This window comes from Polypterus senegalus, chromosome 16, assembly GCF_016835505.1.
Source record: "Polypterus senegalus isolate Bchr_013 chromosome 16, ASM1683550v1, whole genome shotgun sequence".
NCBI lineage: Eukaryota > Metazoa > Chordata > Cladistia > Polypteriformes > Polypteridae > Polypterus > Polypterus senegalus.
This window is the reverse complement of record NC_053169.1, coordinates 97,209,252-97,221,389: the sequence shown is the minus strand read 5'-3', so window position 1 is coordinate 97,221,389 and position 12,138 is coordinate 97,209,252. Positions and strand designations below refer to the sequence as shown.

Genomic DNA, 12,138 nt, shown 5'->3' with positions numbered 1-12,138 from the left:
ATAGATAGATAGATAGATAGATAGATAGATAGATAGATAGATAGATAGATAGATAGATAGATAGATAGATAGATAGATACTGTAGTCAGCAGGATTAGATACATAGATAGCGTAGTTGGCAGGATTAGATAGATAGATAGATAGATAGATAGATAGATAGATAGATAGATACCTGTAATGAAATCATCACTCTGTCTAAACATTTATAAAACACAAGAAACTCAGCAGAGGCGTTAAGCCTTTTTTCAAATTGACAGTGGCTGATGGTGACAGTTATGTCTTTTCTTAAGCAGTTTAATGACATGGGAGTGTTATGACAAAAAGAGAACGCCAGCAGTGGTCTTTCACGTGTAAACGTTGATTATTAAGAAATGAGGTTCCTGCCTTAATCGGTTTATCCAAATTAACCCGACTGGTTTTCTGTATGCCTATAAACACATTGAATTACCGGCCTTGGATTTGAACCCAGGACATTGGATCCAGGGTTTAGGGCATTTAAAGTAGTTAAAGTTTCTAATGTTTAAATTAACAATCAATTGCATTAATTAAAAGTTTTTTTATTTACTGTATAATAAAAAATATGCCTTCAAATGCTTTCAAATAATATTTTAAAATGACCTCAGTGTTTGGCCTGGAGAGCTTCAGTATAGGAGTCTAGGGTTAGGATAATGTGCACCCACCACACAACAAACCACCGGGATTGGGGACCCCGAGTGCAGCTGTACTAAGGGTGACACTTCAGCGCCACACCAGAACAGTGTGAGGTTTATTACGGCAGCTGGAGTGCCAATCCAATCCTGCCAGCAACCCCCAATGTCTTATTTAACTTAATAAAACATTAAAGGTTCCTTTCTGAGAGGCACTCCTGCCTTGACATTGAAAGTAAGCCCTGCGCTTTGTTAAACACTAGTTTTAAACTTTTTTACCTTGGATCTTAAGAACTCTAAGCATTCCACGAAAATACCATTTAAATCATACTTAAGGTCAGGTGGGTGCCATTATTTGTCATTATTCCATAATTCACAATTGGTCCTTTTCTCGCATTGATGTAGAGAAACTTCAAGCACTTCAATGACAGGGCCGGAGACCCCCTTGGCGGACTTCAAGGACATGGCTGTTTTATGTCCCGCTAGAGCAAAAAAGAAAAAAAAAAAAACGATGATGAACTTTAAAACAGATGAACTGGCTCATGTCGACAAGAAGATTTACAAGACCGTACTTCTACAAGTGAAATGGGGCTCATAATAAAATCCATTCCCACCGTCTGAATCTGCTTTGTGCTTGTGATTTATTCCATTTTTGCTGAGAAGGAATTATATTTAATACACGAGGAATGCTGAATAGGAAAATCCATGGAATGAAAACCCGATGTGCTGCACCTTATTAGACTGATAGAAAAATTGAATATTGGAGAGGCAGATGACAGGGAGCCCCGCATCAGTGTGTGTGTTTTTTTTTGATGTTTTGTATTCTCTGTGGCCTGTAGGGGGCATCTCATCACCCCAAAACACCGATCCAGGGCCCGTATTTTATCTGAACAAATCCAAATCCTATCTTATATAGAAACGTCTATGCGTGGAAGTTTGTGTGTGTGTCTGTCTGTCCGGCCCGGAAGTGAGAGGTGGAGTCGGGGTAAGGGCACCGACACCGGGGAAACAAAAACTCGCTTAACTTTTAATAACACAAGCGAGGCGAGCACATCAGCAAAACGAAACCTCAGGAGAAAGATAAAGTCGCTTAGCCGCTAATGCACATGCGAGGCGAGCACGTCGGCGAAACAAAACCTCCGAAGAAAGACAAAGTCGCTTAGCTACTAATGCACAAGCGAGGCGAGCACATCGGCAAAATGAAACCTCTGAGGAGAGAGACGCCCAGAGCAGTTCCTTTCAATCACCTGACATATTTACAATTTGATTTTTTTTTCTGACGATTTCAATAGTTTCTGGGACCCTGGGCTTTTTACAGCACAGGCTTACACAGCTAGTTATGTGATATCATCTACTGTTGAATTCTGTTCTGTACTTACAGTATCTATCTATATCTATATATTATATTGTATTGAGGGTGACTTGTGTTCTCTTCTGTGTATTGTGTTGTATTGACCCCCTTTTTTTTTTGACACCCACTGCTCTTCCGACCTACCTGGAATGGGATTTCTCTCTTTGAAGTGCCTTTCCCGAGGTTTCTTCCATTTTGTTTTCCGTACTGGGTATTTTTTTGTGCCTTCTTAGAGAGTCAAGGCTGGGGGGCTGTCACAAGGCAGGGTCTGTTAAAGCCCATTGCAGCACTCCTTGTGTGATTTTGGGCTATACCAATATAAACTATATTGTATCGTATTGTGTTGTATATTTATCAGGCGTCTCAGAATTGCTTCTAGGAATTGCATTAAAAGTCACTCTAAGATTAAAATTTGTCCGACCGCAGAGTCGGACATGAGAAGTATTAGTGAAGCATTTTAGTCTCAGCCAAGAGTAGGAATTCACGTCTGAGAATTACAGCTTCTCCAAAATGCAGCGACCAGGCTTTTCACAGTCATAAAGGAAAGGGATGATGGTTTCCCACTGCTGGCTACACTGCACTGGCTACCAGTTAAACATCAGTATGCACTTCCAAGTTGTGTTATTTGTGTTTCTTCCAGCCCCACCTAGTTTGGCTCCACACTCCACCTCAGATCTTTCACACTCCCTCATGGTTCTCTTGGGTCATCTAACCAACAATTGCTGTTTATTCAACCGTCAAAGGTGATCGTGCTGCACCCAGTCTGTGGGATGCGATTTCCCCAAAATATCAGACTGTCCCAATTTACAGACGTATTTAAATCGCTCTTGAAGATTTATTTTTCTTCATTGGTTTTTCATTCTGTATAGTTTTAATATCTTAGCTTGGCTTGTTTCAACCGTTTCTATTGTCATTTTGTTTCATTATATTCTTATTAAGCTGTGTACTATTTCTATTGTCTTTTGCTTTAGTTTATTTTATATATATATTTACTATTCAGGGTACTGCACAACACTTGGGTACAACTAATGTTGCTTTTTTTAGCTGTGCTATCTAAATAAAAATGACCGGACTGGACTGGCTTTATGGCACCACTTGCCTTAAATCGACACTCGTCATGAAGTTTTTGTGAAGTTTTCTGATGCTAACGCCGCGGCTTCAACACAAAGATGATAATGATAGTATCATCATAATAATCAAAGTAGAAGGAGAAGGAAAACAAAATAAGAGGATATTGTACTAAGCTGTTGCCACTTTGCAACATCATGAATACTGTAATATTAAATAGTGTGGACACCAGGGGGCGCTCCAGCTCCCCAAACACAATACGCATTTCTTGCCGCAACAGCCACAAGTACAATAAAGGACAAGACAGCACACTCTTTGTCTTCTTTCTCTCTCACAAATTGCTGCCTCCTCCACTTCTCCCGACTCTGTTCCCTTGAATGAAGTGAGGTGGTCCCATTTACAGTATGTGGTACCCTGGAACACTCCAGGTGGCCCATTGGCATGATACAGAATTGCAGTGTAAGATGTGGTGGAAGCCCAATGAAATAGGGCTCACTAATTCCTGCAGTACCCCCTGGAGGCACCTCCAGAACCCAACAAGGCTGAGCCCACAAACTCCAACTCCCAGCATGCCCTGTGGGAATCCGGGGTGTGGTAGCAACCCAGGGGGGCTGCCATCTAGCACTCCGGAGAGGGCGGTAGCGCCCTATGTATGTTCTTTCCCCAAGTCCTTCCACTATCGGGGTGATCCCGGTCAGATAAGGGCCCCAGCCGTCTGCCACAGTAGAAAGATGGAGACATACACACCGGCAGAGAGTAAAGGCCAATAATGGGCCCATTTATTGAATAATGAAGGCTACTGGGATTGCTCTTGCCTTGTGCGCTATGCTTACTGGGGTACATTGCACTTCCTCTATGACCCTTCTCAAGGTTTAGAAAATGGATGGATGGATGTCAGATAAATCACCTTGCTGTTGTTATGCCAACTACCGGAACTACCCACGGTAATTCATGTGCTACTTCAGAAGTCACTCTTCCAGTGTCCCAGCCCTCCCAGTTCTGGTGTTCTACTGTCCCATGCCATGTCTGTCTCCATGACACACCCCACCCCCCAGCAAAGCTGTATTATCCCGTGCCCTGTGAGTCTCCAGCCTCACTTATTTTCCTGGTAATATAATAACCCTAACCCTAACCCTAACCCTATACAGTTTGCACCCGTGACCACCTTTGTGTTGATACTGTGATCATCAATCACATACACATGCGTATCTACATTTGGGGTGATGATCTTTATATGTGTGCCAATTTGCATGAAGGGAGCTTATATTAACATTACCTCATGAGGAATGCTGGGTAAATATCAAAATCTGCATTACTAGATAGATAGATAGATAGATAGATAGATAGATAGATAGATAGATAGATAGATAGATAGATAGATAGATAGATAGATAGATAGATCATGTGGGTAACAGCCCGAACACAGACAGGTAAAAAATGCAAGGTGGAGAGTGCCAGGCAGGTATAACAGTCCATAATCTTGTATAATGTTAACGTTTACCCCCCAGGTGGAATTGAAGAGTCGCATAGTGTGGGGTCTCCTCAGTCTGTCAGTGGAGCAGGACGGTGACAGCAGTCTGTCGCTGAAACTGCTCCTCTGTCTGGAGATGATCTTGTTCAGTGGATGCAGTGGATTCTTCATGACTGACAGGAGTCTGCTCAGCGCCCATCGCTCTGCCACGGATGTCAAACTGTCCAGCTCCGTGCCTACAATAGAGCCTGCCTTCCTCACCAGTTTGCCCAGGCGTGAGACGTCCCTCTTCTTTATGCTGCCTCCCCAGCTCACTACCACGTAGAAGAGGGCACTCACCACAACCATCTGATAGAACATCTGCAGCATCTTATTGCAGATGTTGAAGGACGCCAGCCTTCTAAGGAAGTATAGTCGTCTCTGTCCTCTCTTGAGCAGAGCATCAGTATTGGCAGTCCAGTTCAATTAATCATCCAGCTCCATTTCCAGGTATTTATAGGTCTGTACCCTCTGCACAGTCACCTCTGATGATCACGGGGTCCATGAGGGGCCTGGGCCTCCTAAAATCCACCACCAGCTACTTGGTTTTGCAGGTGTTCAGGTGTAGGTGGTTTGAGTCTCACCATTTAACAAAGTCCTTGATTAGGTTCCTATACTCCTCCTCCTGCCCACTCCTGATGCAGCCCACGATAGCAGTGTCGTCAGTGAACAGGACCGGAGAAAGTCCCGTCCCCTGCGGCGCTCCTGCGCTGCTGACCACCATGTCAGACCTGCAGTTCCCAAGACGCACATACTGAGGTCTGTCTGTAAGATAGTCCATGATCCGTGCCACCAGGTATGCATCTACTCCCATCTCAGTCAGCTTGTCTCTAAGGAGCAGAGGTTGGATGGAGTTGAAGGAGCTAGAGAAGTCCAGAAACATAATTCTTACTGCACCACTGTCTCTGTCCAAGTGGGAGAGGGATTGGAGTAGCATGAAGATGATGGTATCCTCTGCTCCCACCTTCTCCTGGTATGTGAACTGCAGAGGGTCGAGGGCGTGGCGGACCTGTGGCCTCAGGTGGTGAAGCAGCAGCCGCTCCATGGTCTTCATCACATGTGATTTCAGTGCGACAGGCCTGAAGTCATTCAGCTCACTAGGACGTGATACCTTTGGGACTGGGGTGATGCAAGATGTTTTCCAAAGCCTCACAGTTTGATAGATTTTAGGCCTATTTTTGTGGTTTTTTTTTTCTTAGATTATTGAAGGCCATGTGACGCATTTTTTTTCTAAATCAAAAATATTTGTTTTTTAGGTATTACTTCAAGGTCCAAGCTAAGAACATATTTGGCCTGGGACCCATCAGCGACACGTTCACATATGTAACTGAATCGGGTAAGGATCGCTTTTCTATATTTAGTGCTTCGGAAGGGCAAATTAGGAATCCCAACAAGTCAACAATTTTGTGTTGGCTGTAAGGTGGTGCGCTCTTGAAGGAAATGAATTCTACCATACAGGCTTACGGGCCATAAAATATGTTTCTTTTTATGAGAAATGTTTTGAATTCAATAAGAAACAACGACAGTCAATCATTTCACACACAAGATATTTCAATGGCAGTAGTTAACGATTCCTATAAAATGATGATTCACTTCTGATAGTGCGACCCACTCAAAGCTAAATATTACATATCTTACATATTACGTTAGACTTTATTACATATGAGATTTTCATATTGTTTTGGGCCTGTTCTTCTCCTTACAGATGATCCACTTCTGATAGCGCGACCTCCAGGTAAGAAAGTTTTTTGTTATGTCTTCCTTCTTCAGATTCTTATGGTTTTTAATTATTTCTCCGACTGTCTCACTAGTCGTTCGCCCTTGTGGTCTTGCTTGTCTTGCCCCCTTTACCGCCCCTCTCACCTACCTCTCTCTCTATCTCTTCTGCACCTTCCACTCACTCAACTTTGGTTTTGTTAATCAGCATGGAATTCAGTTTCAGGCCCCTTCCCAATTAGCCTAGCCGCCCAATAATTATCTCGACCACGAATTCTAGAGGGACGTTTTCTGCTGATTCTTCCCATATTTGTGTGGGTTACCTGGATTTTCACCCACATCTTGAAGATCAGTGGGTTATGTTAACTGGCATTGCAAAACCGACCAAGTTTGAGTCGGTATTTGTGAGTGTGACCAGTCACCATCAGTGGTCACTTGAAATGAGGGTGATGGCTTTTTAGATGACTGAGGAGCCCAATTCTCAAGACCACAAATCTTGAAACAGTTGGGGTCACATGCGCCATTTGGAGGTGACTTCCCGCAAAACTGGGTTCTCCTCCTTCTCTTCCCACTGTTGTCTGATTTGACAGAAGATGGTCAGCCTCATACTGGGTTTCCGCCATGAGGTGCCAAAAGTGGACATTTTTATGGTCAGGGCTTTCCCAACTAGCGAAGCTGATCTGGCCCCTTTTGAAGTCAAATCTTCAAGGTATCTTTGAAGTGCTTTTTGTGGCCACCGCAAGATCTCTAGGCATGGGCTCCATTGTGAGTAGGGTATCTGTTTAGAGAACTGGGAGTGAGTGACCTGTCTAATGGAGTTGGTTGTGAAGAATAATGGATTTGATTGTGGTGTGTGCCCAATAAAGCTGTAGTGTCCTGTGCAGGTGTGGCTCCCAAGGAATGGCAGAGTGGTGGCTCTGTGGCTAAAGGAAGCTCTGGGCTGGTTACTCTAAGGTTTGAATGCGACAGAAGGAATGCTACTCTGTTGGGCCCTAGAGCAGACCAATTAACTTGTAATTGCTCCTGGGCCGCTGTACAAAATAGCTCTGCTCCCCTAAAACTCTTAGTAAGTTGGGGTACGCAAAAAGTTCCCCCTCAGGGAAAAAATAGAGAGATCCAGGTGAGATTGAATGGCTCCGTGAAATAACAAAGAAGCTAAGCCTGATCCAGCCTTTAACCCAGTGCTGCTAGAATAGGCTGTACCTTCCTGTGATCCAGTATTGGAATAATGGATGAATGCGTGAGAGGGTTCATGGAGTATGCTCTAATCATGTTGGACAAGGGGTATTTCCATGGGCACTGTATGATTCAATTAGATGTTACCACTATGAAGAACTTTTATTTTTGTATAGCACAACCATTAACAGTATTAATCCATTTCAGGAGGAGAGCCCATCTGGATTCCATTCAGTTTTAAGTACAACCCCAGTTCAAGCAGTTGCAATGGCAGTCAGTTTGTCAAAAGGACTTGGTACAGGAAGTTTGTTGGAGTGGTACTCTGCAATTCCTTACGGTATAAAATTTTCATGGGTGACGGTTTAAGAGGTAAGATATCTTAATATCATGTTTTATTTACCTACTGCGCTTTAAGAGAGGCTAGCGGCATATAAGCAGGAGCAATGATAACCTCCAAACGCACTCCTTATTGACTGCATTTCCATGCACACACAAAACTGGGAGTTACCCAGATTCTTAAAAACCTGTTTACTTATGGAGTTCTCCTTTTGGAAACGCTCCAGCATCATTAAACTGTGCAAAGAAGAGCTGAACGTATTCATTGGCCGCCATGGGTCCGAAAACAAGCAGGAAGCCAGTGACCATTTTGTTGTGTTTTAGAAATAAGTTTAGTCAAACGGATGCTTTATTAATGGGTTTCTGTTACTGGATTGCATGCTGCGTACTCTTTTCTGCTTTGCGTAAAGATATTTTTTGAATTTTGAAAGCCAGCTCTCCGTTTTAGGCCTGTACAGGCCAAAGCCTGCCTGTGGAGTTTTGGGCCTGGCTGGGATTTCAGATCAGAGGAGTACTGCTCTGGTTTAAGGTGTTTCAAGGCCTCAACTTTTTTCATTGTGTTTTGTGTGGCCACTTCACAACACTTAGTAAGGTCCCATTCATTCTAATTCCGAGATAATAAAGCCAGCATCACACAACACAACTTTTCAGTCGCTGCTTTCATTTATGTAATCGCTGCAAGTCGTGGACAGTCACCACTGCACTCTTTTTGGTATCAGCCCTCGCTGTTGTTTCTTAAGCACATATACAGTATCTTCCTGTCCAGTGAACCCCGTGCTAGTGGTTATCCACACACATTCTTGCCAGCAGACAATCCAGGAAGTCTACTGGAATTAAACAAGGAAGTCGGCTGTGTCCACAGATTGGTTCAGGACCTTTGTGTTGGAGGTTCTTAGGATGCATTTTTATCTTCTCGATACTATGTGGCTCAAACATTGAAACCAGCACATTTATCTGACTTTGTATTACTCACTCTTGCAATTTTGTTCAAGGCAGTAAATATTTTAAAAATGAATATATATCTTATGAGGATTCATTCAAATATTTTAAGTCATTTAATTCTACAGTATAAGTGAATTTCTTTTTAGATATGTTCTATAACATTGGAGATTCCTTTGGAAGAGGAGAGGATCACTGTCAGTTTGTAGACTCACACTTGGAAGGACGGACAGGCCCCCAAACGTCACTAAGTTCTCTGCCCAACATCGAAGGTAACATCGTTAGTCTTCACAGTAAAGGATGAAATGATGTATGAAATGTGCTGTAGATTTGATCTATCTATCTATCTATCTATCTATCTATCTATCTATCTATCTATCTATCTATCTATCTATCTATCTATCTATCTATCTATCTATCTATCTATTCCTGCTGACTATGCTATCTATCTATCTATCTATCTATCTATCTATCTATCTATCATTATATAGCGCCTTTCATATCTATCTATCTATCTATCTATCTATCTATCTATCTATCTATCTATCTATCTATCTATCTATCTATAGTGGTGAGACGCCCAGGAGGACCATAGGAGGGCTTGCGCCTCCTCCAGATAATGAGACCTGGTTGCTTTGGGGACCACGAAGCTCAATCCTGTAGGGGCCTGTGGTTCCCAAAGCACCTGGAGCTGGAAGTGCTAGGGGGAAGAGGACCAGAGACACCCGGAGTGCTTCTGGGTGCGCAGCCGGCACTTCCGCCACACAGGGGAGTGCCGGTGGAAGAGCGTTGGGAAGCACCTGGAGCACATCCAGGCATGTATATAAAGGGCCGCCTCCCTCCTTGCGATGAAGAGGACAGAGCTCGGAGGAGAGGAGTGGAGGCGGACCAGAAGAGGCATTGTAAGGCCGGGACTTTATAATTCATTTGGTGCAGTGGCACTGGGTTTGTGCACTAAATTGTATATAAGATTGTAAATAAACGTGTGTGGTGCTAAAACATCATGTGTACCTGTCTGTGTTCGGGCTGTTCCCCACATGATCTATCTATCTATCTATCTATCTATCTATCTATCTATCTAATCCTACCAACTACGCTATCTATCTATCTATCTATCTATCTATCTATCTATCTATCTATCTATCTATCTATCTATCTATCTATCTATCTAACACATAGCGTTTTTTATATCAATCTATCGATGTAGCTGACTATAGATACCTTATTTGTGATGTCAAATTTAAAGGTTGAAGCAAATATTTAATTTTCCAATTCATGTTTTAAAATGAGCACAATATCTCTATTTACCTTATAAACAGATCCTTCATTAATTATTTAGGAACAAAAAGTAAAAAATGTGAGTTGAATTGTGAAGTAATGGTTAGCGCTCGTATCTCATAGCTCCAGGGGCCAAACCAGCATCTCTATGGAATTTGGATTTTTCCCTGTAGGCCCAGGAGTTTGCTTCACAGGTGCTTTGACTTCCAACCCCTTATCTCAAGAACATGATGGTGTGGTTATTGGCGACTTACATGCTGACCCAGTAAAAGTGGGTACTTATGTGTGTGTGTGTCATCTGCAGAACCTTTCCTCCTCCGGCCTATTCTGCTGAGAAAGGCTCCATCTCCATGTGACTCTGCTAAGGAAACAGACCAATTATAAGAGTTTGTTATTGAAGCTTTTACACCCACAACCTCTAGTAGAGCTCCTACTGCTATTGTAGCATAGCTGTGTTTACTTCTAACATCATCCATCCATCTTCCAAACCCACTTATCCAGAGCAGGTGATTCACTGCATTCTTCACCAACACAAAACATTTTTGTCCACTCCTGTCCTGCTCGAGGGACAGCCACCAGACTACTAGGTGGCCCTGCAGCTTCTACTAGTCTCTTGAGTGCTTCATCTCATCTCTTCTTATTTTCTAGTCGTTTTATTCTCTATGAAACTTTGATGAATTTGGCACCTTCTTAGGTTTTTAAACCTCTATAGAAACTTTTGAATATAAATTAATTACCTAATCAAATTTTCACATATTGTCCTTTTGGGAACATTCAAATAATAACATTTTATTTATATGAAATTTTATTTCACAGGCTACCATCGAGCTTTTCGTCAGGAACCAGTAACCTTTGGACTGCTTGGTGACAGAACACCAAACTTCTATGTTGGCTGGTATGAATGTGGAATTCCAATCCCAGGGAAATGGTAATGGCGACAAACACAACTCACAAAGAATCTTCTGAGGAAATTTATCCCAAACTGGGACCGGAATGGAAACAAGAAGTAAAAACGACGGGTGGACCCTTATTTAAAAAAACGAAACAAAAACAAAAACAGAAAAAAACACCTTTTTGTAAAAAGGAGAACGCAAATCCTTGCTGTGCAAAAGTAACTTATATTTCTGCATTTTATTAAAATTATTATGTTGCTTATTAGATACTCATTTTATTATTATCGCCAAAGGGCGATCACTACATGAGTTAATATGTGTATGTGTGTACATGCATGTATACTGTGTATATACCATATATGAGATTTGTGGGTGTTTGTGTATGTGTATATATATATATATATATATGTATATATGCACTACATGCAGATCACACACACACACACACCCTTGTTCACATATTTTGGTATGTTGCAGTCTGGTGCTAAAATCATTTAAAATCATTTTTTCCCCAGAATGGCAAATTGAAAGGAGGATTGTAGAAAATATTGATAATGTATTGAAAATAATAAACTGCAACACAGCAAAATATGAAAAATGTGAGGGGGTCTGAAAACACTCTGAATCCATTGTGTGTGTGTGTAATATACTCTCTGTATATATGTGTACATATATTTATATTTATAAATATATGTGCTTGTGTACTAATATATATAATTAATATTTATATATCTGAATATATATTTAAACACATGCACACACATACACATAGATATCACTTGTATAAACATATATTCATACACAGATTCATGTGTGGATTCAGTATGTAGCCTTCCTTTCTTGCCTCTTCTCCCTCTTTGAATGTATGTATATATGATATAACATACAAAAACACACACACAGACAGTTCTTGACTATCAAAAAACTAGCATTATGAATTTTCTCTTAAATACAGTAAGTTCCAGTTACATGTTTTCATTACTCTTGCCTCCTAGCTGCTGACCAAAACTATTAATTTTTGGAAGAAATATACGAGGCTATCACAAAAGTTGACTTTACTGTTCTATAATTAATATACATTATATAAGAGATAAACATTTGCGTTACTGTAAAACAAAATAATGTTTTGGACACATACATTTTGTGAAATTTATTGTAACAGCTCAAATGGGTAATTGGATTTCACTTTAACTACAACAATGTACTGTATGTGCTTGTGATTAT

General features: G+C 41.4%; 1 protein-coding gene across 1 annotated transcript in view; it reads left to right on the top strand.

Annotated features, from left to right (window-relative positions):
• Nucleotides 1-11,179, top strand: part of fndc1 (fibronectin type III domain containing 1) — a 129,571-nt gene extending 118,392 nt beyond the window's left edge. The window contains 5 exon segments of the mRNA XM_039737866.1: nt 5,833-5,912; nt 6,282-6,311; nt 7,676-7,837; nt 8,893-9,015; nt 10,838-11,179. Of these exon segments, the coding sequence (XP_039593800.1) occupies nt 5,833-5,912; nt 6,282-6,311; nt 7,676-7,837; nt 8,893-9,015; nt 10,838-10,953 (511 nt within the window). The 3' untranslated portion in view covers nt 10,954-11,179.
• Nucleotides 11,180-12,138: the final 959 nt, after the last annotated feature.